The 23,667-nt window shown below is 35.9% G+C and overlaps 1 protein-coding gene across 2 annotated transcripts in view; it reads left to right on the top strand.

Annotated features, from left to right (window-relative positions):
• TRPC4 (transient receptor potential cation channel subfamily C member 4) overlaps positions 1-23,667 on the top strand; it is a 166,238-nt gene that overhangs the window by 94,877 nt on the left and 47,694 nt on the right. Inside the window, exon 3 of one of the 2 annotated variants that reach the window (XM_068673619.1) lies at positions 1,328-1,846. The exons of the other annotated variant lie outside the window; for it this stretch is intronic. Within the exon in view, the coding sequence (XP_068529720.1) occupies positions 1,328-1,846 (519 nt within the window). The remainder of the gene's footprint in view (positions 1-1,327; positions 1,847-23,667) is intronic. 2 annotated transcript variants of the gene reach the window in all.

Genomic DNA, 23,667 nt, shown 5'->3' with positions numbered 1-23,667 from the left:
GCCCTATAAGGTCTTACATGTATCAGTAGTGACCAGAGATGCACAAGGCAAGCACTTCAATTTCTGGATAATGCTAGCAAGTGGATTTTGTGTATTCTGTACTTTGAACGTTGTTCTGACTTTCAGCTTGGAAAATCCAGAAATGGAGTAGATGTGTTGTGTTTGTCAGTCTTCTTCCTCAACTATATGACTCAGTAGTGAATAGACCAAAAAAGAAAATAAGTCCTGAAGTTAAAATTGAGTAATAAAAGAGAAATGCTGTAGATCATACAACATAATGATATGGAAGGAAAACAGACGGAAGAAACATGATTATGTGCTGACTGATACATACATCAGACAAATCTACATATCCAGATACATGATCGTGAACTTGGATTCATATTGGTCACCTTTCCCCTGATGCAGATTGAGTTTGCACTAGGTTGCTGAACTAAGAACCAAAGGTATTCCATAAGCAATGCTGCCAATATTTTTTTTTATTTTTATTTTTAATTACCATTGGCTAATCACACTTGCCTGGCTTCATTATATGAACCTAATAAGATGTCTTGATATATGAAAAGCATTGAGTCAGATATTGTAAAGTATAGAAAAAAGCGTAAAATGAAACATCTTACAATCTTCTGATACAATACATAATATAGCAGAAAATTAAAAATGCAGTAATGTTTCTTCTTTGGGAATCCTATGTTACCAACTGTCCCATTTTACTACAAAAATAGTATGTTTATGCATGCAAATGTAGAAATGAACCTTAAGATAGTAAATCCTTTGCAACAGGTATCTTTGCTTCTCTGCACGCCATGTTTCTAACCTTCTCCTTCAGGAAATGTATCTTTTCTTTCTCATTTACTTGCCATTTTTATTTTGTTACTCCAGCTTTCCTGCCCCCTCTTCACTGCTTCCTTCAGAGTATCATAATTATGCCTCCATGAATCTCTTTCCTTTACAAAATTGAAATTAACAAGGGAGAGACCAGAAAGTGTTTACATCTTGCTCACAGCTGGGACTTAAGAGACTTGACAGGAACATTTGTGTCTAACTCTTCCTTGTGTATCTAATCATTTGCTTTAATGAATTGCTGCCTATGGACTGTTCACGTACAAAAAGGCTTTATGAAAAATCATACCCTGTTTATTGCAATTTATGAACTGAAAAGAGGCTATCTTGGTTAATTGAATTGTTATATTTAAACTGTTTCTTTCACCTCCAGTTGGAAGCAGAGATACATGAGAGAGGGTACAAGCTGGTAAACTATTCATAGTATAATTTTCTGTAGTTCTTTTTCTATTTAGAGGCCTGTGGTTTTTGTTTTTTTTTATAGGTGCCACCAATACTTCTGGACAAACAATTTTCAGAATTTACACCAGATATCACACCCATTATTCTGGCTGCCCACACCAACAATTATGAAATCATAAAGCTCCTTGTGCAAAAAGGTGTCTCTGTGCCCAGGCCACATGAGGTCCGCTGTAACTGCATTGAATGCGTATCAAGTTCAGATGTGGACAGCCTTCGGCATTCTCGATCCAGACTCAATATCTACAAGGCTCTGGCAAGCCCATCCTTGATTGCTTTGTCCAGTGAGGATCCTTTCCTTACTGCTTTTCAGCTGAGCTGGGAGTTGCAAGAACTGAGTAAAGTTGAAAATGAATTTAAGTCGGAATATGAGGAACTGTCGCGGCAGTGCAAGCAATTTGCAAAAGATCTTCTGGATCAGACACGGAGTTCCAGGGAATTGGAAATTATTCTTAATTACAGAGATGATAATAGCTTGATAGAAGAACAAAGTGGCAATGATCTTGCAAGATTGAAACTGGCAATTAAGTACCGTCAAAAAGAGGTGAGTATGATGAAGAATATTTAAGCATATTTAGTAGTAGTAATGTGATAGATAATAGCTTGAAATACATCCTTTTAAATGAGACAAATTGCTGCTTATCTTTTTCTCTTCTTCTACAGATTTCTTATATTTTTAATTAGATTAATTTGAGTAACTTTTTATGGTTTAATAGTATCAGAATCTGAAATGCTTTGTTATAGCACAGATCCAAATAAACTTTTATTTTCCTTTTACACCTGAATAGACACTGTCTCCAGTAGCTGTGCTACTGAAGCTGTGCTTCAGATCTTTTTTTTTTTTTCTTCCATAAAATCCAAAATAGAGATACCTGAGCACTGTTTTTCATAATAGTTAAAAATTCGTGAATTTGGTTTGTTGATACAGATATTCAGCTGGAATTGGAGAATGCCTGCATTTCTTTTAAAAATATTGAAGTTTTTGAATAGATGCAGAAACAAAAGAATCAAGACAGAAATATGGGTTAGGAAAATAATTATCCTGAGATTTCCAAAACTTCACTTGATCTCTGCTAGAAATCACATCAGAATGTATGTTGTCATCTCGTTTGGAACCTGCACATCCAAGATAAAAAGAAATGTGGAAATGTATAGGCAAGAATAAAAACTTTAACAAATAAACAAATATTACTTGTTCGTATTAAGTATGGTAAATGCTTAAGAAAATTCAGTGTTCTGTTGAACCAGTTTATCCCCATTAAATCTCTGTTCTGCAAAATATATTAGTAAATGCATTAATATTTTAGGTACATGAGAAAAGCTTGCAGGAACAATAATTATTGCTCCCTACAACTACCTGAAAGGAAGGTGTGGGGAGCTGGGAGTCGTCCTCTTCTCGCAGATAACTAGTGATAGAACTAGAGGGAATGGCCTCAAGTTGCACCAGGGGAGGTTTAGGTTAGAGATTAGGAGTCATTTCTTCTCAGAAAGAGTAGTTGGGCATTGGAATGGGTTGCCCAGGGAGGTGGTGGAGTTACTGACTCCGGGGATGTTTAAGGAAAGGTTGGACATGGTGCCTAGGGACATGGTCTAGTGGGTGACTTGGTAGTAGGGTGATGATTGGACCAGATGATCTTGGAAGTCTGTTCCAGACTTAATGATTCTATGAGTCCGTGATATGTAACAATTCTTTTGTCCATTTAAAATACAATTTAGTAATGTTAAGAAGGTATTGTGAAGGTAGGGACCCACTGAAGTACTACTACAAAAATATCTGAATTGTTTTCTAGCTTCATGATAAGTATTCTAATAATAATCTTTTCCTTCAATAAATGTGTTGTTTCATATTTGATAGTATAATGTTTTAGGTAACATGTTCTCTGCCTTTGCAAATTCTTTTCAGATGATGCAATACTAGACTTAAAAAAAAACCAAAAAACTACAATTTCTTTCAATAATTATAATTTGTATTTCTTGAAATGCAAATCCTGTATTATAATGCATAGTTAATGCATTATAATGCATAGTAGAATTTAAGAAATTCTACTTTCACTGAAATGCTAGAATACAAATGCTTGATATATACAAGGCTTGAATTTCCTTAATTTGATATAGAGACTGTTGAGGGGAAATGATTTTTATAGTCACATCTGATTCCCTTGCCTAATTAAATTGCAGTAATACAGTTGATTATACTTTATTGATTCTGTGTAATAGCAAACATTAAAGCAATAGTAACATAGTCACAATAGTGCAACAAGTCCAAATCAGAGGATCTTTTATATTTTACCTACATTTTTTATTTCTATAATTATTTACCACTATTCTTCCCCTGTGAGTCTCCCTGAAGTAAAATCAGATTTTATTAAACTCTTTATCTGTGGACCTTCTCAAAACAAATGAATAAACAAATAAACAAACAAAATCAGTGAAAGGTACTAATCTTCATTTACAGTCCTTTTTCACTTGCTCTAGGTTTGTGAATATCTCTTTCATACACTGTCAAAAGACATCTCAGGGGTATCAGTTCTTAACTCATGCAGGCATGTCAAAGGGAACATGCTGTGTACTCCCAAAGAAAAAGTTCAGTGATAAAACCAACTACCTTCTTTTATTAATAATTAATAACATTGAAATTAATGTACGGTTTCAAGTTTGCACTGCAGAATGATGTCTGACAAGACTCTGCAGAATATCTCCAAAGTATTTGGTGGCAGAACCAGAGTGTCCATCAGCATGTACATTTTTTGTACTTAGCTGCAGCTTTTTTACAGAATAGCACTAGGGACAGAACACCCAATGTACAACTTTTTTTTCTGTTCATTTTGCACCACTGATGGTGGTTGGTTGTAAGAAAAAACAAGCTGCTAATGCTTATAGTGCCCATTCCTGACACTTACCATTTCCTGGGTTACAATTAGCAGCAAATAAGAGATTCCCTGAAGTCATGCAACTGCTCTGCATTGGGTACAAACAACTTGTTAACTCTCTACCATATAATATTATCTCAATTAAGGCAGTTTGGTTTTATAAAGGCTGTCACATTTTCATTGTGCTAGATTGTAGCCATACAGTGAACAATGAGAAATAGTTTCTTGTTTTCCTGAAGCAAATAAAAACATTGAGTGATATAATTGTTCCATTCAAGTACGTAGAAGGAAAATCCCCAATTCTGTATATGATTCACAAGCAAAAGTTATTCTCATATGTCACATACATATGACTCATATGTCATTCTGACTTAAGTAAATTGCAAAACTTTAGTGAAACAGTGCAATTAAATATCAGAGAAAAATAACAGTCTATAATAAGGAGTAGATACTGTCATTGTTGCCACTGATTGCAAAATACATGTTGTGTCTCATATATTGGGAATTTGTAATAGAGAAATCCCAGTAAAACCACATTGTCTCCCACTGCTCAATTATCTTGTTTCTCCTACGGTTCTGTTTAGGTGTTATGCATATATCTACACAAATGGGAAGAAGTGTTTACTAAAATGCTTACTAATTTTCCCGCATACCTGAAATAAAGAGCAGGGAGATTAATAGAGTGAATCAATATCCTCTGGTTTCACAATAACTTTTGTTAGAGCAATTTGAATATTTATACTTGTAATTTACATCTCTGTCTTGCCTGGCCTGCCCAATACTAACTGGTCAATGTAATTTAAACAGTTGTAGTATGAACTCAAACATGGTAGCAGGGTGTGGTTGTCATTACTGGCAGTACTATCTCATTTTGCATTTTTATTATACGTTCAGTCACCAACACAGAGAAAACATGAAATTTTGAATATTAACCTGTTAACCTTTTCTCCAACACTTTCCAAATAAATAGATACTAGCTTATTTTTGTTTGTTTTGTTTGTTTGTTTGTTTGTTTTTTCCCCGTTCTTATTTTACTGTTACCATTTTTTTATTCCTCTGTAAGTAGAAGTTTGTAAAAAACCAAGCCACTTTCTTTGTCTCTGGCTCCTAGTGCAACAGCTTTTTGAAGAAAAACAAAACAAAACAAAACAAAACAAAAACTCATCAGAAATGAGTAAGAAATACCTTTGCAAATTTCATTTTTCCTGGGACTGTACAGTCACCTTGTCTTTTTGATACCATTAGGATTTCTATACAAAAATATATATTTTATTTCTAATAAAAAATATTTTGTGTTCTACTGAGAAACATCAGTTCTGTGGTAGAAGAGTGAGTGAGAAATCAAAAGCAATGTGAAGGCAGATCTATCACATTACAGGATAGGAAATAAAAACAAGAACTACCAACAGAATATTTGAAGATTAAGAAGGACATTTTTTCCTGATCCTGAATTATTTTTCAAAGGTTTGATTTAAAACATAGAACAGTTAATAAATTTTCATTTCTCTTCCCAGTATTTTTTTTTTTTTGAGCTGAAACCATTTTTTTTTTTCAGTGAGGATTTAGCTGTCTAATTACTAAAATTTTTCCAAACGTCTCTTGTTGGTCTTCTGAAAGTTCACAGTTCCCAGGAGCATGCTTATTTCTGAGTCATTGGTACTTGCAGAGCCTGAACTAGCAGAGACAGTGAAACAGGGAGAGAGGGACAAGGTCTTAACAGCATGGTTAAAGACAATTAGATTAAAAAATGTACAGAATTTATTAATTAGAATTTCAGGGAAAATATTTCAGGGAAATCAGCTTCATACTACCTTGCTCACTTATTTGCACTGAATTATTATATTACCAAATTAATATATCACTATATTATAACTTATATCTATCCATATATATTATTCATTATATAACATACTACATTATATACTAAATTATTATATCATTATCACTATACATTATTATACATTATAAATTATTATATCGCTAAATTATTACGTCACTAAATTATTAATTGGTTAATTAAATTTTAAACACAATAAGATAATATTCCTATTTCATGGATCAATTCTTGTTTTCTAAGAAAATGAGGATACAAGATAATGAAAAAGTTAGCTTTGTCACTGACAATACAAACTGTATGCTCTTCTCAATACAAAACCAGTTCTCTATGTAAAATAAAGCCTCCCTGGAATGAAAATGTTTCACAATAATGTCATATTCAGTGAAATTTTCAATGAAAACATGTCAAATCACTTAAAATCTGTCATTTCACATTGATGCCTAAATACTTCGTTTCAGTAAAGCATTTTGTTTCACTACTGTTTCTTACTTCACTTGGACTTTACCATTTTTGACAAAGCAAAGTTTATACCTAATATCCTACATATCATATTATTGTACAAAACAGTATAAATATTATAAAAGCAAAAATTATTCCTTATTATAATTGAATATTTCAACAAGGCTGGAGAAGTATATTTGAAAGTACTAGAATAAAAATTTATCATGTTCTAAGTAATATGTTCTAGTGTTTAAACTGTCATTCTTTTGGAAATGTTAGCTAACATGTAATACAATATATGTCTGAAAACACTGGAAATTTCCATACAGCTCCTCTGGCAGTGATACAGTTTAAAAGTCTGAGTTAATTTTCCTTTAGAACCACAGGTTGATTTTGAGTAATTTTAGTGGCCATTATAATGTGTTTCTGTTTAAAATTCTTTGAGATGCAAAAGCCTGAATTATTGAGTATGTGAGGAGAAATGAATTTGGAGACACATCTAAGAACTACCTTATATTTAAAAACAATTAATCTGAAAGATAAATGGAAAGACAGGAGACCTGTGTTAGCTAGTCACTGTAACTACATGAATATTCATCAAAAGACTGGAAAGGTGCAGTCAGAAATTCCCATGTAAAAAGACAGAAAAACCACACACACACACACACACACACAAATATGACTTTGATAATATTTGGACGTTTTTAATGCCAAAGGAAGATGTGTTTAGTCTGTGAATCTTGTAACTGAGAAGAGTGATGTATGTAGGTTTAGGATCATGTCTTCAAAAGACTTATTTCTGCAGATTCACATTCATAGTATTCAAAAAGTTTGATAAACATTTGGCCAGGCAAGAGCCAGGTATTCTTAAGCAGGTCATATGTTTGCTTTGTAGATAATGTAAATGTCTCTGTGTTTACAGATATAGACTCCACAGACTGTTATATAGCAGAAATTATGAAAGTAGCTTATCTACTATATATACTTGAAGTTTTATTCTATTTGGCTATCTATTACCTCAGAACTTAATGTAGTATAGGTGTTCCAGTGGAAGCTGCAGTTATTGCTGCTGGAAAAAAAAATAAAATAAAAATTAATTACAGGGTGGGAGCACATCTGTTTCACATGGGTATGTAATTTTTCCTACATTTTAAATGCATGGTGAAGCAATCATAAAGTATGTGAGCAAATTCCATATACAGTCAAAAGAGAGGTGTATGCATTCAGGGAGATCCCATCTTCTCAAGATAAGACATCTAAGTTAACTCTGAAGACATCTCTTTCTGCTCTCAGCTGGGTAAGGAAACAGGGACCTTCAATCAGTAGACACTGAAAATATACATGCAAGTTACACACCTGATTGCAACAACTGCAATTTCTACCCTGTGGTAATAGAGATTTTAGATTCTGAAGGCTCAGAGCCCACATAAGGGGAAATGAATCTCAGCACTAACTTTTTAATGATGTCTCAGAAGGCATCAATAACCTTTGAATGCTATATGCTGCACACAAGTTCCAGTCATCTCATCCCAGTTCTACTTAAACTATTCATGAACTGACACCAGCATCTTTTTATTTTGAACTCTTGGTAGAAATAATTAACTCATGAAGGAGGAGACTTGCTGTTAATTAAGTACAGTGTCAGTCTCTCATTTCAGTTCCCTTTTTGCATTATCCTTCAAAGAAATGCTGCTGTGATGTCTGCCTTAAGCAGGAACAAACAGTATTGCACATCCCTAACTAGCAATGCACAGTTTTTCTATCAGAATGTGACTGCAAGCAACAGAAGTTCGCACATGGTTTGAAGGAGTCACTACTAATGCACCAACAAGCTTCCCTAGAAACCTTGGATATATTTAGCCCCAGGAACTCTTTTTTTTTTTTTTTTTTTTTTTTTGTATTTAAAGCCATAAAGCTTTGGCTTAAGAAGCAAAATATGAGAGACAAAAAATCTTTCACATAGTGGATAAATAAGGTAGCACGCAGTATTTCATTGGGAATGTAGACCTATACCTATAGGAATTTTACAGCTCTCTTTTCTCCCTTCATGTGCTTGCTTGTGGTTTTGCTGTTCTTCCACCAGCCCCTGCAGGAGCACCTAACCTACAGTTCAGATTCATTAGTTTTGCTGAGGGATGAACCCCAGCATGAGCTGTGGAGGAATTTGTTTCTGCTGGCTGCCTCTAATCCTCCCACAGTCACCTTCAGTCCTTCCTGACGCTGCCGCCTCCTCCCTAGTGCAGCTATTCCTTTGTGCTCCCCACACATGCTACTGTAGCTGCACCAACAGCTATGTTTCACCCCATTCTTCTCTACAGGTGATTTTGGCAAAGTCTAAAAGCTTCAAATAATTTATGTTATTTCAGCTCTTAGCTCTTAGTATCTTTTGTTTTGTTTTGTTTTGTGTTTTTTCTTTTTTGTTTCCTAGCTCCTACAATGCTCTTAAGCAACTCTTCTTCTCGCACATATCTTTTATGTTTTTCTCACAGAAAGCTTTCTCTCCTCCTGTCCAAGATCCAACCTTTCCGTGTCTGTGCTAGGAGCAATTGACCTATGACTGCTTAACCAAGGCACATTTGACCAGTTAGCTGGCTGAAACTTCTGCACACTGTTGTGGTGAGATATTTTCCCCTGGCAGGTCTCCCTCCATTAAGGTTTATTGACCAAAAAAATAAAAAATAAAATAAAAGACAAGCAAAGCAAGCTTGCCTGTCCGCTCATTCTTTTCATATAGCTTCCCTTTGCTCCACCAAGTTTCCACAGAAAAGTTTCCACTGGTGTGGCCTCACCTTCAGTACTTTGTACAGCTTGAGGTGTCAAAATAGAAGGAGGAAATAAAGCTATTATAGACTGTCCAAAGGAGGGGTATGAAGATGGGTGAATGGTCTAGATGGGGAGATGTAAACAGCTGAAATCAGTTGGTCTGTTCAGTCCTGAGCAGAGAGGCTGAGGGGAGGCCTCATGGCGGCCTGCAGCTCCCTCATTAGGGGAGTGGAGGGGCAGGTGCTGAGCTCTGCTCCCTGGGGACAGCGACAGGACCCAAGGGAAGGGAATGGCATGGTGCTGGAACAGAGCAGGGTCAAGGTGGGTGTTAGGAAAATATTCTTCACCAAAAGATGTTGGTTGGGCACTGGGACAGGCTCCACAGGGAAGTAGTCACAGTACCAAGCCTTACAGAGTTCAAGAAACATTTGGACAATGTTCTCAGACACATGGCCTGGTTTTTGTGTGGTCCTGTGTGGAGCCAGCAGTTGAACTCGAAGATTCTTGTGAATTTCTTCGACTTGGACTATTTTATGATTCTGTGATTCTATGATTGTCTCAGTCTTGACTGGTGAAACTGACAAGGGTGCTTCAGATCAGATAGCAATGTGGGCTTTGGGACATAGCCAACCCAGAGATCAGAGCTTCAGAGCTTCAAGATCTATTTCCATGTCAGTCCCACTGAGCAGATCGTATGTCCTGTATGTGCTATTGTAACACATTGAAAGCAATAAATACGGTACAAGTGTGATTGCAACTCCTCATGGTGAAGGGCATAATATAACAGGAATCGCTTTCTTTATTTCATAAGATTTTTATTTTACTTCTGTTATGTATAATGTATCCATGACAATGGCAAAACAAATCACATAATTCTTTTTTTCTGCTGAATCCAACCTACCTCAGCATAAAGAGGGTACATTTAGACCAGCCCATGGAACTCACTGACTCAGCTTCTGCCTTTGTGTTACTTGATAAAGATCCTGCTTAGGGCTGTTGCGGAACTGCGATTTCTTATGCTTTACTGATATTTTATGGACATTTTAAAGTTGACCAACCAGCCTAAGAGAATGTGTTTTTGAGACAAGAAAGAACATTTTTCTTTGCTTCTGAAAATACATTCTCATTCACTTCTTTACCTTAAATATTTTTAACTTACTTTTAAAACTTGGAAAAAAGAAAAAAAAAAAAAAAAAAAAAAAAAGATTATGCCTTTTGAGGGCAAAACACCAGAAGAAATAAATTGCTGATGTTATTTGCTGCTTCAGTTGTCTGGAAAACAATGCATCAATATCTGCTAAGTACTGATTTGGGGACTGAAGGAAGAATTGGGAAAAAACATCTGGGTTGTTAAAAGAAGATTGTGCAAAGCTTGATAGTTTTGTTGCTTAAAGAAATAAGTTTTATTTTATTGCTATCATTAATTAATATAAAACATAACTGTCTTTCTTTTTTTTTTTCTGTGTTGCTTCAGATTTCCTGGTAGTTTCACTTTATATAGTGCTAGATTATCGGATGGATACAACTTAAAACCAGTGCAAAAGTGTATTGAACCAGAATAAACAGGGGAGACAACTGAAAACATTTTTTTTTTCAATGTTCTTTTCCTTTTTACAGTACATTTGGCTTCACAGTAATGGAAATAGACAATTTAGAAAGTTATCTGCTGCAAGTTGTGCTCTGCAGACATACTCAAAAAGTAGTTTGTTTATCTGATATGTAAGCGCTTTGGGTTTGATTTTCTTTCTGCCCACGTAAATGCTTAGCAAACCCAGAACAAATAGCTGAGATTGTGGACTCATCCAGTCTTTTACACTCACTACTAGAAGGTGTGTCAGGGGCTCAACAGATTAACACTGTTTTGTTTTGTTTTGTTTTTTTTTTATGATAACCCACACTTTTCCTATATCAGGTATGCGTCTTATGCAGATGTCTTGGATACGTTTGGGCACATCAAATGGTACAACACATGAAAGAATTAAGACCTCTCAATAAGATAAGATGTTCTGAGGAAAGATTTTAAGAAAGTGAAAACTCTTTTGCCAGAGGCAATAGGCTTGGTGTTAGTGAGCACTTGCAAATAAGAAAGAAGTTGATAAGGAAGTATTTTGCAGAAAATTTTGAAGAACAGGGAAAAATCAAAAGTGAATAGGTGAATGTATATGAGAAGAAATGAAACCAGAGCTGAACAGAGCTGAACTGAATAGTATATTCTTTATCATATCATACACTTTTTTTTTTTCTCTGACTGTGCTTCATTCCTGAATAATGTTAAAAAAAAAAAAAAAAAAAAAAAAAAAAAAAAAAGTAGCATACAGATCCTTAGCATCTGTAGAAGAGAAAAGACCACTGCAGATATTCAACACAGAAATTTCTGAAGGTCCACAGTGAAGATAATGCACCTATGCTCTGTTGCTCAAGTACAAGACCTGGCTCATTATTTTTTTAGGTGGATGAAGAGAAAAAGGAAATGTTTTACACTGCCTGCTGTGAAGAAAAGATAATAATATTTAATTAGCAGGGTAATGTATTCATTTAAATTAGAGGTTGTTTTAAATAGCTAACCTTAAAGGTTTCATTAGCAGCCCTGTTAGGGTTCACAAAAAGACATGACTCAGTTATGCAGCATTTGACATTAAGCTAAGCTGAAAATGTAACAGAAGGTAAAAAAGGTTTTTGACACGTTATTAATAAAAGTAGTTCAAGGTTTGGACTCTTTTTTTTTTCCCCCCCTTTTTATGGCATGCATATTGAAACCCGAAATAGCCATTTTTGTAGTGTGTTGGTTGGTGCTGTGAGCCCTTCCACATAACCAGGTATTTAAGTAAGGTACCTGTCAGCATCTTAGCCTAGGGTCTCTTCATATTTGATGGGAAGAGACAGACATCTCCAGATAGCAACTCAGACTGTCTAAGAACAAAATCATTTTTGGCACCACCTACGGTTCTTCCACTGATTGCAGAGGAGGCATGAGATAACTAGATGTGTTACACAGGGTAAAGAGAAGGTAAAATTATTTAAGAAGGATAGAACAAAATTTCTGGAAGGTAAGTAGCCTTAAGCTAATTTTGTGAAAGTCTTAATATTCTATTCTGAGAACTCCTTAACTCCTCAGTTCTCCTTCTGAGAACTGAAAGCTCCTTAAAGTGGGAGAGATGAACCTGGAGTGTCTATTTACTGGAATCTGTTTGGAAGTCCAAGATACAACTTCCCTTCTGGGTCTATATTAACCAGAAAGTTCAGAGACAAAACTGAGTTTCCCACAGAGACTCATCTACATTGTTTATACACTGTCATGTGTTTAAGCATGGACTTAGACCTCATTTTAGAGTTCTTTGGAGTGTAAAGACAGAACATGTTAAATGTTTGTACTGCTTTAGGTATCATTCATACAGTCTGGACAGGTTGTGTTTGGTTTAACAAAGTGATTAAACATAGTCTCAGATCAGCCTTTCCTAAACAATGTTATGTTTCTGGCTACGTACAGATTAAGAGTCAGAAAATTTAACAGAAACATGCAAGACTGTGTTCACTGAACTGCTGTCCATATTTGAACCTGCTCTTCACATTTTGATTAAATATAGATTTCCTTTAACTACCATAACCTATGTATCTACCTTACAGAGGAGCTGGCAAAGAATCCATGGAAAATAGCTTTATAGGACTTATACTGTTCATACAGGTATCGTTTTCCTCCAACCAAAATCAAGTGCTTGGGAGCTCCCACCAATATACAGAGATTGAATGATGACTTTGGATTTCATGTAGAGAAATAAACATCATGTAAAGCTGCATTCCAGAGTTATGGTTTGAGGGAATTGTACTTGATTTTCAAGATTAGATGGAAAGTTTGCAGGGAGTAATGGCTGTTAGAAGTATGTCAGCCTGCAAGACTCCTCTTGTATCTAGCCATCTTTTCATCATTATTTCCAAAGCCAGAAATCAGTAGTGAGCTTATTCAAAAACAAAGTCAAAATCTTGAAATAAAAAGCTTTTATATGTAATGAAACAAAAACAAAAACAAAGACAGCCAACTTTTCTTTCACTTTTTTTCTTGAATTTCTTTCTCAATACATTAGTCAAATCACATTAAAGGTAAGTAGAATAATTACACTTGAATGAAGAGAAACCATTGTCATTTCAATTAAAATAACTTAAGGCTAGGTCTTCCTAGCCTGGCTGTGAAAAATTGTTCATTACTCTGTACTAAACCTTGGCAGAATTGATCTGGGAGGGAGAGAATTTTTATTTTCAGTGACAGATCTTTCCAGGTATAATCATTGCAAATTAATGTGTAAAAACGACAGTTAAACAAAACCTAGTGAATACTTACAATTATACATGTATAGATTTGAAGATGGCTTGCTTTTGAAATTAAACATTCCATTGAGACTTTTGCAATCAGAATATACATATTTGCTTGGATACTAACTAGATTTGTGGCCAAAGAGATTTCCTTTACCTTGACATTAACAAGACTTTCAACACCATTTCTTGCTATATTGTTGTGTCCAATTTAGGAATTAGGATGTTACAGACTGGATAGTACAATAAGATAGGTAAAAAACTGGTTGGATGGTCAAAGTCAAAAGTTTGTGTTTAATGGGCCATACTTTACCTGAAGATGAATAAAAACTTCAGTGCTGCAAGGATCTGTACCAGCCCTTTGCTTATTCAACAGATGTAGCAGAGAAGTGAAGATGATAAAGGAGTCCAGTCTTGAAATATTTGCAGGTGACACCAAGTTAGAGAGACCAGTTGATATCCTCAAGGACATGGTTGCGAGGCTGCAGTAAGAGGCTGACAGGAGCCTAATAAAATTCAACAAGAACAAATGCCAAGTCCTGGACCTGGGAAGGAAGAAGCTCCTACAATGACACAGGCTTTGGGATTGCTTAATTGGCAGCTTTGCAGAAAAACAAAGATGGAGGTGTGAGCACCTCCAGCCAAGCACGGACCAGTAGCAAAGAAGGTTAATAATAACATGGGCTGTATTAACAGGATTATAGCCAGTATATTTAGGCAAGTGCTTGGCTTGTCCCCCTTTAAATAACTCTCCTTGGACCATATGTGAATACTGCATCCAGCTGTGGATGCAAAAGTGACATCAATAAACATGAGATAGTCCAGAGGAGGACTACTGAGACTGTGGGGAGGCTGAAGTACTTCCCCTGTGAGGAGGGACTGAGGGAACAGGGTTGTTTCAACCTGGAGCAGGGACAGCTACAGGTGAGCCAACATGACCTGCCGATGACTACAGAAAGGTCATTGAATATACGAAGCCAAGCTTTTCACAGGAGCGCACAGTGGAAAGACAATAAACAATTGATATCATTTTCCAGAAGAAAAGTTCAGTCCGGATATAAAGAAAAAAGATTTACCATGAAGACAGTCAGGCAGTGGAAGAAGTTTTGCAGAGAGTCTGTCTCCATCCTTGGAGGTTTTCAAGATTCAACTGGATAAAGCCCTGAGCAACCCAGTTTGATAGGTGACCATGGATTGAGGAGGAGGTTGGAAAAAAGACCTCCTGAGGTCCCTTCCAAACTGAATTATCCTATGATACAATGACAGAAATCAAGGAGTCATATACATTAAGGCCAATGTGCTTGGAAGTCTCCGTGAACCTGTCATCAATTGTACAGGGGATGACAGATACTTGCCTCTCTCTCCTTCTGTGACATTAAGAATTCTGGTCATGTGAATCTTTCTTACATGTATTTACCAGTATATGTCCTGACATTTCAGCTGAAATCATAAAGAGAGGAGCATTTTTATATCTTCTTCATTCTTAGCACCTTTTAAGAGTACAGAAAGAACATTGTTGTTGTTATTAATATAGTAGCAGTGCTCCAGGGATATTTAACTTTACATATATTTTAATGCATCTGAAATAACCAAGCAATACAATTTTTTGTATGATTAAGGAAGAAAAATGGTAGATCAGTACAAAATGATTTATCATATCAGAGGAGAGAATATGGAAGTGTTTATTTACAGATTTTATTTTTTTTTTTCCCCAGGAGTGGAACACACAGTATTGGAACTAAAATCAGTAACAAAACAAAACAAAACAAAACATAAAAAGGAAAAGAATGGGCTCTTTAGCAAATGTATATTACTCTTCCTTTATCAAATGTTGAACAATTATTGTGATACTACCTCAAAATACAAAATTCTTAGGTGAAAATCATTATCTTGTAATTTTCAAAGAGCAAATAAGGCAGCAAATTTCCCTTGATTTCTGCCTTAATTTCTTTGCAATTAATGTAAATTGACCATAGTTGTAACACTACCAATACAAATATTCTGCCCATACAATTGCTCTCTCAGCTGTGGGTCCTTTAGCTTTTGTCCTCCCTGAATTTCCATGGAAAAGCTGGGTTCTGGAACAGGTCCAGAGGGTGCAGAAAAAAAATAATAATAAAAAAAAAATCCCCAAAACAGGAGTGAGATATATCTGCCATCCAGTCTTCTCTTCAAAATAGGAGGTGAGTTTTTGCCCTTGCAATCTGTCAAGGTTGAACAATTAAAGGGTTTGTGTCTCAGATCCCTTGTTGAGATTTTTTTAAATCACCCATACACAGAAAAAATAAATAATAATAATAATAATAAAAAGCTTGTCTTTGAAGTTCTGAAATTAAGCACTAAAGAAGCTTACAGTTAAAACTTGAGTGCTGTTGCTTTTTCCCTGTTGATTAAGATGTAATTTAGTTAACATTATAGTTTAGTTTCCAAGTATGGATTGTTTTGGCTGACATCCTCTCTTCCTTTCATTGAAGTGTAGTGATAGAAGCTGGAAACAGAAGCATTACAGAATCTGCTGGGGTTTGACCTAACAGGAGAGTCAGCGAGGTGGTATTTAGGGAGTAAATTTGAGAGTGCTGGTTGGTAGGAAAGAAGCTTTATTTCTCTGATTACCAAATTTGATGCTATTAGCATTAGGCATTTACAACTGCTGGGTGGATGCTGTGGAGAAGAATAGATACTGAAGAGATAGAATAAATAAGAAGCAAGATACTAGCTCAGAAGACATCACCCAGCCTGCCTGTGGGTCAAGACAGAAGTCCATCTGGCTGATTTTGTTAGCACCTGCATGTTATGCATAAGTGGAGGAGATATGAAGGGCACGTGCAATCTAAATTTAAATCACACATCACATAAAAGCTCCAATGTTTTTGTGGTTTTGCTTGATTTTTTTCTTCTCCTTATTCCCTTATCTTTTACTCTACAATAATTTCCTTTATTCTTAATTATAACATATGTCTTGTTCTTGAATTAAATTTTAGATTAGGGAATCGTGACTTCATGCATATGATCAGATTGCATCTGCTTAACACGATAGGAGAGTGAAAAAGAAGCAACAGATAATATTCCTTCAGAGCACCAGTGATATGTATTTCACATGGATTAAAGAGCAGCTGTTTCTTACAAACATATCCTTTCTGACATTCTGGAGTAGAAGCTGGGGCATGCATGTCATGCAATGTCAACAGCCTATGGAGTGTATTTCTCTGCCAATGAACAAATTGTCCATGATTTCTTAAGGAAGAATGTGCCCTCAGACCCACTGGGACCATAGCACAGCATTTGCTTATATCAGTGCATATACACAATATGTCTCCTCCACTTCTAGCTTTTGGCAAATGGTAATTTTACCCCATATTTTTAAATAAAATATACCTCTTTACCTAAAAATATAAGTGAATGAGTTCTGCTCCATCTCCATAAGAATATCTGTGGAAGTTGGGCAAAAAAAAACATCTTCAAAACTTTAGAAATGTCAGTCTAATGTAGAAATGCACCATGCAGTTCAGTAAAATATTATTTACCTAAGTGGTATCTGAGGCTTTGTCTATAATGTTAAATGAAAGAAGACCATAGTTTAGCCCTGAGACCAAGTGACACTAAGGGCAGTTGCAGATGGCAACTGGCATAAAGCCATCTGGAGTGGTCAAAGCTGGAAACAGACCAATAGGTAGAGTGAATGACTGGGATCCATTGCTCAAACTCAGTCACTGTTTGATATGTTGGTGTAAATATAGCCTGAACATCCCTAAAAGTCATGCATATGTAAAAAATCAAGTACACCCTTATTGGTTCCTTCCTTTGTTCTGGTTCTTTACCATGAAAGAAGACAGTAGTGTTCTGACATCTTTCTGTACAAGAACAGTGAGAAATGTTTCATTGAGGTACCAGACTGCAATGGCTATCTACAAATAACAAGGCTTCAAAGCGATAAAAAGACTACCAAAGGGCTGTCATTATTTCTCAAGTCTGACAGATTCCTGATACATAGAATTTCATTAACGGCTATTTTAGATATCTTCTCATTATGGTGAAGTAAGTATTTCTTAGGTCTGTTCATAAAAGAATGACATTTCCTTGAACCACAATTTGCTCATAAGCATAAAGGAAATTTTGGAGCAATTATACTTCTTGTAACCCTTCCCAAGTTTCATATTCTGTGTTTAAATCACATAAGCTGCACATGGTGGTTGTAAAGAACTGTGTTTCTGAAGTCACATAACGCAAAAATGGGAAGAATGGTGAATTGCAAAGATAATAAACTGATGAAAACCACTATCTCTGAAGTACAGAAGTTCATGAAGTGCACACTTGACACACAATTGATGCATCTGCTATAGACTTACTATGAAACATGCATTTCTCCTGCAAATGGTCTCAGAATAATGCTTACTGACTGTCACTGCCAAAGACCTATCATTTCATCTGAGTCTTTATGCAGGAACTGGGTGGTTATCTGATTTTTTAGGTAAATGCATAACCACATTAAACAAGAGGAACTTAAAGATGGAAAACATTGAAGTATTTGAAGAGAAAGAAAAGTCGGTTGAGTGACTATGTATATTCTTTTCATGAATATTAATGAAACTACAAAGCCAACCCTCCCTACAACAGCTTAATAGAGAACTTTACAGAGAAAATATGGAGTTTATTGTTTTATGTAGTCTAAATGCCTTTGTAATCAGTCAGTGTGTTTATTTTTCTGTCATTTCCCTAATTCTGTATTCAGTCAAGCCTTCAAATGAGCATCAAGCTTTCTGAAAACAGGATTTACACTGATTTGGGGAATCTTGGGAGAACAGTTCCACACAAGCTTCATATAATAAACAGATAGTTCCAAACAAAATGGGAAACCTTGGAGTTCAGCATGACTCAATTGCTGGCTCTCTGATCACTTGGCTAGAACACATAAGCTTGGAGTCAAAAACATTTGTGTTCATATCCATTTTTCACATCAGGATGCATGATGGTACCTCATAAGCTAAACCAAGGGAGTGAAACCGAAATTTGCCTGGTACTAATGGAAGGTGATTACCATTGTTTTTACAGGAAGAAAAAATAAATTAAAAGAGCTCATCTTTAAGTCAAATGACATGACAATACATCAGTGCTCCAAGAATTCTTCACAGAAAAAGGCAGAGTCTGACAATGGAGAAAATAAAAATAAAAAGTTTTTTTTTTTTTTTTTTTCTCTGTAGTCAGTTTTCTTCCAAATAATGACCTGCTCAAATCTGAAAGAATATCCAAAAAAGGAAAATGAAGCTAAAAATGTCACTCTAACTTGTTTGACCCTGCTCAAAGGAGGAGCAAGGCAGTCTCCAGTGATGTCCGTAGAAATTCTCAGATGAGCAAGTATTATCCAGAGAAGGAACCTAACTTTTCTAGCCCCTTTCCTATCCTTCCCTTACTCAGAGCCTTTCTCAGCTAATTCTTCTTGAATTGAACCTGGCTGCTTTCCGTGCTTCAGTTGCTTTCAACGTATTTGCAGTACCCTCATGAATTTTGAAAGGTTGGTATATTAATTTGTAACTCTTCCTTCTGGCAATCTGGCAGCTATAAAAAGTAGACAAAATGGTACAATGAGCTGGATATGAGTGAACTCACTGATTCTGTCATACTCTGAGTTTGTAATAGAAGCCTTATGATACAGGACACAAAAACAGTTTCAGTGTAACAAGGATGCTGCTGGTATTTGCTGAGTGGTTCGGACTTCCTTCCTTCCTTCTTTCCTTCCTTCCTTCCTTCCTTCCTTCCTTCCTTCCTTCCTTCCTTCCTGACCATCTTTTGTATAAGTGCCTGTTTGTTCCCAAATCAATTTGACTTGATAGAATGACTTACATGAACTTTATGCTATGAGTGACCCATGTAAATATATGAAGTTGCTTAGAATATATATTGATTTTGGTCTCCTAAAGTTATGAATAAAAGTGTTCATAATCTCATTTTTTTCAGTGTTAGAATGAGTACTGGGAGAATGATTATCTTCTTTTTCTATTCTCTCAACAGTTAGTTTATTTTGTAAAAATTATTGGTGCAAACAGGAAACATTGTCAGAAATATCTGAAAACAAACAAACAAACAAACAAAAAAACACCTTGGGAAATAATAAGATTGAAGTGATAGAGAATTAAACAAATATTTTGACTATTATGCCTTTTTACCTAAACATGATGCACATATTATTACAGCATACATTTGGAATAGCTGAAATGGTTTTATGTATTTAGCAATAATACGGTTCAGTGATATCAGGCAGACAGGCAGAAAGTATCTTCCTCTTTTCAAAGGTAATAACCAACCATGAAAAAGATCTTAGCAATACACTGTGTTCCTAGAAAACTTATTCAAACCTAAATATATTAATTCAAACCTGTAAACACAATTACTATGGCTCTTACTAAAAATGTTTTAGTATAAGTCAGATCATGAAAATGCTTACTTCAAAAATACCTCTCAAGCTCATCTCATTTGACCTCCTTCTCAAAACCAGGCTAATATCAGAGTTAAACCAGGTAGCTAAGGAACTTTCCAGACAAATTGTGAATATTTCTGAGGATGGAGAATCTGTATCTTTCCTTCGCATCCAGTGCTCATAGGGAATGTAGGAGCAGTTTTCCTTAGATCCAACTAGAATTTGTCTTGCTGCAGCTTGTAACTATCCTCATCCTTTCTTTTTGTACACCCCAAAAAAACCTGCTTTTGTCCATAACCTCTTTTTTGTTTGTGTAAGACAGCAAGTGAAACCTATGATTTGCCTCTCAGGCTCACACACTTCTTTTCTTTTCTCCCTGTGCATCATGCAGTCAAGTTCCACAACCTCGTGGGAGTGCCCTGCTTGACTTATTCAAATTTTCCCATATCTCTGTCATAGTGGGGGACCCAAAACAGAACACAGCATTCCAGACGTAGTCTCACAAGTGCCAAATAGATGGGAATTACCATCTTCCTTGCAAGTAATGCTTGCTCTGCTTGCATTACTGCAGCCCAGTGTGCACTGCACAGGCACACTAATGTTCAACTTCCTCCATTCCTCTGTCGCAATGTCTGTTCTATACAGTCAGATCCATTCTATCCTGTTGCACAGGGTTATTCCATCCCATGTGTAGAACCTTGCATATAAATATCAGCCTTATTTTTTTAGATTATTATGCATGAAAATGCACCAGCTAGCTATGTAAAAATAGCAATCTGATATAATGGCAGCAAATTCATATTGTATTTTCTCTGTAGATATTAACAGATGTTCTTTAAATGTTTTGAAATATTTTTGAAATATTTCTGAAATGTTTTTGAAATATTTTGAGTTGTGGTAAGCCTAATACTTGCCCAGAATGGGAGCTAGAGACATTATACCTACATCTTAGTTCTGAAGTTTTGAGCTATTTACATGCTCATCCCCAAGCCCAACAACTGATTATTTTTTCTGTATTACTGGAAAGTCTAACAAGGCTATTCATGCATAGCTGGTTCTTAAGAACTGCATTCAATTTACAATGGCTATTGCCTTTTCTAAGCAATTAAACAGAGTCATTCCAATTATAGATAAGTCTTCACTTATTAGATATTTAATAGTTTTCTGTGTGCTGATTCATTTCACTGAAAAGTACTGATGAATCAAATGGAAGGTTTCTGCTTGTGTTGGTGTGGCAAAAAGGAAATTTAAAATGTTAAAAGTAAAAACTACATCATTGTTTGTACAATAATGTTCATTAATCATTTTGATGAAGCATTACAGTCTTTGCTAATATGTTTTCTTTATCTTTTGTTCCTTCTCTTACCATAAGTTAAACATTAGGATAGGAACTGGATAGGAACTCAGCCCAGAAAGCCAACTGTATCCTGGGCTGCAACAAAAGAAGCATGGCCAGCGGGTGGAGGGATATGAGTCTCCCCATCTCTTTTGCTCTTGTGAGACCCCACCTGGAGCACTGCATTCAGTTCTGGGGGCCCCAGCACAAGAAGGATATGGAATTATTAGAACAAGTCCAGAGGAGGACCGTGAAGATGATCAGGGGACTGGAACACCTCTCCTATGAAGACAGGCTGAGGGAGTTGGGGTTGTTCAGCTTGTAGAAGGAAAGGCTGCAGGGAGAACCTACAGTGGCCTTCCAGTACTGAAGGGGGCCTACAGGAAAGCTGGGGAGGGACTCTGTCAGGGAGTGTACTGATAGAACAGGGGAAAATAGCCTTAAACTAAAAGAAACTAGTTTTAAGTCTTATATAAGGACAAAATTCTTCATGTGGAGGGTGGTGAGGCACTGGAACAGGTTGCCCAGAGAGGTTGTATGCAACACATCTATAGAGGTGTTCAAGGCCAGGTTGGATGGGGCTTTGGGAAACGTGATCTAGTGTGAGGTGTCTCTGACCATGATGGGGGATGGGGAGGGGGGGGGAGGGGGATGGGTGGAATTACATTATCTTTAAGGTCCCTTCCAACCCAAAGAATTCTACAGTTATATGATTCTAAGTACTATAGAAAACACTGGCATAGTATGCTGTTCTCCATGTGAGCTGTATAAAGGCATCTTTATGAAGACATCTATGCAGTCAATTTGTTTTGCTAAAGGAACTGAACTGAAGCTGATTGCCCTTTCAGGTAATATCCTGAGTTAGCTGGTTAGTTTCATTAATGACAAAGCTACAGACAGAGCTGAGGAAAAATTGACCCAGGTTTGGTTCCTGGAAGAATCATCATTATAACAACATCCTTCTCCAGTTGGCTAGTGCTTGCACAGGGTGGACATCAAAGATTCATAGCAACTGGCACAGGAGTGCCTGGGTTCCTAGCCTAAGGAAGAAAACAAACAGTAGAAATGTAGCCAAAGGAGTCCAAAGAATGATTCCTAGCATTTAGAAAGGAAAATGTAGTGCTGATCCAGTCAAGGAAGTTAAAGAATTTAAATTGCATTTCAATGTTATTTGACTTGATGAACCAGTCCTCACAAAGTGCCTAAGTCCACAAATACACTTTATAGACTTAGGCCATTAAACAGGCTGGGGGGGGAGGGGAGCAGGAGGGAAGGAGATATAGAGGAGAATATGTAGTGATGTCTCTAGAAGGAGAAAGAAAAAAATATATACCAACTTTAGGAATCTACTTAATGAGACTGGAACTCAAATCTGTCATTAGTCATCTGGCAAGCAAATATAATTTTCACTATCAGTAGAGAGAGAAGTTTGACATCTAAATTTGAAGTTACATATCAAGAAGAGCATGGGTTTTCATAACATATCTGGGAAAATGTGTAAGCTAAGAAAAAATAAAACATTCTAGAGAACGTAAAAGTAACTGTGCTTAATTTTTGTTGAACTGGAGCACCATCATTGCAAAATGTGTGTGATAAAGTAGAAGACATCAGTGCTAACCTTTCCTACCAACTTGGCTGTAATGGCAGTAGAAAACAGCACAACAAAGAACCTGACCCATGGCTTTAAAAATTATAAGAAACTTTGTGATAACCATTTATTTTTCCTTCACACCCTTCCCCCATCTCTCCCCTATCCCCAGTGTCTTCTTTAATATTAATGCATTAGAAAATGATATCAGGGATATTTTTCTGTATTACAGCATAAGCCACTTATACATAAAGTCAAAAAGATCAGTTTTCTTTGGCAACTTTCTATTTTTAGATGATAAATCACATTCTTTTTACTTGTTACATATACTAAAACACCTATTAATCTCAGAACGAGAATTTAATTTTGACCTCAGATTTTGTTAGACTGCTTTGTAAGCATAAAAATGAGCACTCTGTAACAACTGTTATGTTTTGTTGAATGTCTCTGTATATTTCCTAATATAATGAAATGAATACTTAATGATGTAGTGCTACAGGCAAAAACTAGCTTAACTTAAGATGACTGATATCTACTTCATAAAAGTCCTTATATTTATTAAAACTATTACTTCTAGAAAGTCTTTATATAGTTAACAGTACCACTTACGTTATTATTTCACAATTTCCATTCACAATAGAATATGTATTATATCAAAATTACAGATCAGATGTAATAAGCAGTGAAAATGAATTTATGCACAATGTATCTACTTGGGTATCATTAGAATCTGGCTCTGCTATTATTTATATCAGACTGTTTTTTGCTGGCACTGTGAATAATTGCTGATGAAGAAGAGAATGAATACCAAAA

Source organism: Anas acuta, chromosome 1, assembly GCF_963932015.1.
Source record: "Anas acuta chromosome 1, bAnaAcu1.1, whole genome shotgun sequence".
In the NCBI taxonomy this organism is placed as follows: Eukaryota; Metazoa; Chordata; class Aves; order Anseriformes; family Anatidae; genus Anas; species Anas acuta.
This window is presented reverse-complemented; position numbering and strand designations above follow the sequence as displayed.